This window comes from Notothenia coriiceps, unplaced genomic scaffold (assembly GCF_000735185.1).
Source record: "Notothenia coriiceps isolate Sejong01 unplaced genomic scaffold, NC01 NC01_scaffold00024667, whole genome shotgun sequence".
Lineage (NCBI taxonomy): Eukaryota > Metazoa > Chordata > Actinopteri > Perciformes > Nototheniidae > Notothenia > Notothenia coriiceps.
This window is the reverse complement of record NW_011357368.1, coordinates 7,042,119-7,046,654: the sequence shown is the minus strand read 5'-3', so window position 1 is coordinate 7,046,654 and position 4,536 is coordinate 7,042,119. Positions and strand designations below refer to the sequence as shown.

The following is a 4,536-nucleotide window of genomic DNA, read 5'->3' as shown; positions in this document are numbered from 1 at the left end:
GCAAGCCCTAAAAAAAAAAAATATAAAAAAAAAAAAAAAAAAAAGAATAATTTTTTTTAATAAAATTGCACGTCCCTGCGATGTGAATATCGCGCATGCGCATATCGCGGTTATCGCCATGACACGATATATCGTTTTCCCAGCATGCATGTTTCTCTTGCAGGTATTCCCATGTAACAACACACCTGGCTTTACAATGTCAAAGAGAGTCTTAAACCCGCAGGGAGACAAATGCATCAACAAAGTGGAAATGTAACACTAGCATTGTTCCTCCGGAGGTAGGAAGTGCTTTAATATATATATATAATCTACAGACCGAACAAGGTGTGTAATACCATTTATTTAGAATAGGGAGAGGGATATGTTTGTTAAAAAACTCTGAAATATTATTGATTTGCTCAACACTGAGCTTTGTTTGGAATCGGAGAGTACTGTTATTAATGGGAAACAGATGTGCGACACCATATGATGTCTTCGCTGTGACACCTAGAGAGAGAGAGGCATGTCACAGAGGACAAATGATCTGATGAGTGTTTCATTTCAAAGAAGAAGTGAGGAGAAGAGTCAAGGTCACACTGCAGTTGTTACAACAGCTTTAGACATACTGTCCTATAACAGGCTGTACCTCTGAAGGGGTTATCTGATGTTTCATTGAAAGTAATGGTCAAAATGTAAATATATTATCACCTTAAGGCTGGATCAGTTGGGTGTTTCCATACCATATAACATATTGGATGATTAATTGAGGTACGTTAGACAAACCATTCTTACGGTCATTAAAAACCTGGAAAAGTCATGGAAATTCAAAATGCAAATTCCAGGTCCTGGAAAAGTTTTGGAAAACAATATTTTTCCCAAAGTTTTGGAAATGTAACTAAAGTTGCATCAAATTTAATTTATATTTTAGCTAATCGCCGAAATAGTAATACTATAATGATAATAAATACTGTATCGTATAGTAATGAAACGTAAAATGGCATTTAACTGTCGAGGTGTTTTGCTGGTGAGAGATTTTAGTTGCTTTAGTGTGTAGAAGCTAGTAAGCTATTTGATTTGTTTTAGATAGGCACAACATGTTTCATATGCAGATCTTATTTTCCTGTTCCATGTTAAAATAAACCATTTTCAGTGGTGCCGCTGAGAAAGAGTACTTTTTTTGGTCATGGAAAATTAGGTAAAGGTCATGGAGAAGTCATGGGAAATCATTAGGGAACAAGTGTATGAACCCTGCATATACTGTATGTAGTCTTGTGAAAAGTACTATGTTTCCCTTTGAAATGTTAATTGTGGTATGACAGCATACGATCTAAATACTTCAGAGAGCACAACAGAAAAAGCAAATGTACTAAGTAGCTTTCCACCACTGCGGTTAAAAGGTGTAATATTTCCTCCAGACTGAATCTGACAATTCATTGTGTGACCTGTGTGAAATCCTGCCGCCTCACCTCTGCGTGACAGGTCGTGCCCTTATTTCCCCAGAACACCTGAGGAGAAATCCAAGGAACAAAAGCTAACAGCAGTGCAGGTAAGAGGTTGAAGGCCTTTGATCAATCAGAACAAAAACAGCTATATAGAGGGGGGGAAAGGATGTGGATTAATAATATCCTTCAGTTTTACACAGATTTTTGGAAAGTAGGGCATGAAGATTTCTTTTTTTCTATAGCAAGTATGCTAATAGAGGTGAGGAGGCCCTGCTTGATATAGATCATTGCTTATGGGATCAGATCAGACATGGGTTAACTGGATATACTGTGGCCTTAACATGTAAGGCAAGTGCTTTGGGATTACATCATAAAACATACGGGTTTATAGAGTTCTGCTCTCCTGAACTTGCTTTCCTTCAAGTTAAATTTGGCTGCGTTTGCTGTTAACCTGTGATATCATTTGGTTGAGTGGTGTGTCTTTTAATTGCTAGCCCTGATTTTAGAATAGCACTCAGTAATTGAAGCCATAAGAATGTCCTCAGGTGGCTCTGGCCAGACATAAAGGCAGAGCATGCATACAGCAACTGGAGGGCAACAGTTTTGGGACTGGAGCCAGAAAGCCCCCAGTTTAGTCGGTGTCATCCTCTGCCATCAAAGATATATGTTGCCATTTGGAGTAAGTGGTCTAAAAAGGGAGAAAAAACCACAGATTACACGCAAAAAATGAAATAACTACTTGAATTTCTTTCACGCAGATATAAAGAAATGCCATATGATTGACCTTCTGGCAGTAGAGCTTACAGCGCAACAAGTGGCACTTATGCTAAACATGTGAACATGCAGCAGCATAATGATGCATGTTATTATTCATGCTATTAATGAGGTTGTCATGCAGAGAGAGAAATATTTTTAATGGGTTTTGAGTGTGCAAACAAGACCCCAACAGTGCTTACATATGACCCAGAGAGTGACAATTTACTCATTCAAGCCATGCCAATAAGTGATGGTGAATGTTGTTTATTTATTTATTAGGGTTTATTGTTATAAAATCCACGAAATATTAAATGTTCCTATTTTGAGAGTAACTAACTTTAGACTTTTATGATTTTCTAAACTATAAAGAGACGGATTTTTTGGTGGTTTTATTAGTAACAAAGCATTAAAATAAGCCATACATCTTCCCTCTGAATTGGGAAGGTAAGAGGAGAACTTCTAGTCAGCATTACATTCTTCTTCTTTTTTACTGCAGGCGCTTCAAGATAGGGATACAAAATAATTCATCCAACTGTTGAATTTTTTATTAAAACTTCTCCCCCATATGTTAAATGCCAAAATCACTTGCAGTATTTCATTACACAATGTGAATGCAGCGTTGGTCTGCATGCTCCAAGGCCAGGGCAGCTTATGCTCGCATGACAGAGGATTTTTAGCCAGCTAGCATGATCTAATTTCTGACTAAACATATATATATATACAGGACTGTCTCAGAAAATTAGAATATTGTGATAAAGTTCTTTATTTTCTGTAATGCAATTAAAAAAAACAAAAATGTCATACATTCTGGATTCATTACAAATCAACTGAAATATTGCAAGCCTTTTATTATTTTAATATTGCTGATTATGGCATACAGCTTAAGAAAACTCAAATATCCTATCTCTAAATATTAGNTTTTTTATCTCTCCAGTTTTAAAGGATATTTTTGGTTACTGTAGTATACATTGAAATGATTTCAAACCTGTTTATCCCAATAATTATAAAGGAGTGCCTTGGAAAAGGCACTCCTTTATAATTATTGGGATAAACAGGTTTGAAATCATTTCAATGTATACTACAGTAACCAAAAATATCCTTTAAAACTGGAGAGATAAAAAAAAATGCATAAATAAATAAATGTTAAGGTAAAATAAGATATGAATGAACAACACAAATAAAATATTAAAAAAATTAGGTAAGAACATTGAAGACTTTCTTAAAATTAGAAAGTTGCCTTAGGACTGCAGACAGGAATATAGATCCTCTTTAAAACATTTTATAAAGCTGCAATATGAAAGTGGCTTGGATTAGAATTGCATTGTGATAACAGAGTGACATTATTGATGGATAGAAATAGGAAGTAACCCTCTTCGGGTCACAGCTTTGAGAGATCGCAGTGACTTCCGTAATTATTAGTCTAAGGCAAAATATGGAGAGGTTTGTTTATCATACAGATCTATCGTTATCCTGATTTTAAGATCTGTCCAGTGTTTCTGCTTTATTAATTTCATGAGCACCGCTTATAAAATGTCCCACTTTTGTGTCTCGAGTGCCGGTGTTCTCACACACAAGCATATGCACACTCGCACCAACAAAAACTGGGGTTACGTAATGTAACCCAGCTTCAATGAGTATAGGCGCAGCCCTCTAAGGCTATCGCTATTGGGTAATCCCTCCTGCACGTGTGCAGCACTGACAGATTTAATCCACGCCCACCTATGACGTGGGCCCCACCTCCCGGGCCCCACTTCCGTATAAATAGGAAGTAGCCCTACCGATCTACTCCCACACAAACAGCTTTTCTTCGCTATTCGCGAGCCCATTGGGCCCCGACCCTTTAGAGGGCTGCGCCTATACTCCCATAAGAAGCTGGGTTAGCAGACGTAACCCCAGTTCTATATCGTATAGAGCTTCGCCTTGCTTTAAGGCCTAACGCTCATTGGTAAGGCGAAGCAGGATTTTAGTCTACGCCACCTGGTTCCGTACGTCCTGCGTAAATGGAGCATCACATTCCGAGGGAAATAGCATTTAAAAATGAATATTCTCCATCAGGGAACGAGGGGTAGGGCCTATAGGCTACCTGTCCGTTTATAAAAGATAGAGACCCTGAGTCTCCTTAAATAAAACGATCAAGAGAGGGTGACAAAAAGGCAGCTCTCTAAGTCTGCCTACAGGTAGGAGAGAGGGCAGCCAATAAAAACCCCGACATTACTCATCTACTGACAGGCTATTCAGTACTGAATGTGTCAGAGAGGAATGGGAGACATCCCTAATAAAAACGAATAAAAAGAACAGGTGAAGACCAAGGATGCAGCCAGTGCAAATGTCTTCAAGCTGTCATTCGGGCCGTGACAAG

The 4,536-nt window shown here is 38.0% G+C and overlaps 1 protein-coding gene across 1 annotated transcript in view; it reads left to right on the top strand.

Moving 5' to 3' along the window:
* Positions 1–3,898: 3,898 nt before the first annotated feature.
* The window catches only part of prr36b (proline rich 36b), a 25,694-nt gene continuing 25,056 nt past the window's right edge, over positions 3,899–4,536 (top strand). Inside the window, exon 1 of the mRNA XM_010782794.1 lies at positions 3,899–3,932. Coding sequence (XP_010781096.1) covers positions 3,899–3,932 — 34 coding nt within the window. The remainder of the gene's footprint in view (positions 3,933–4,536) is intronic.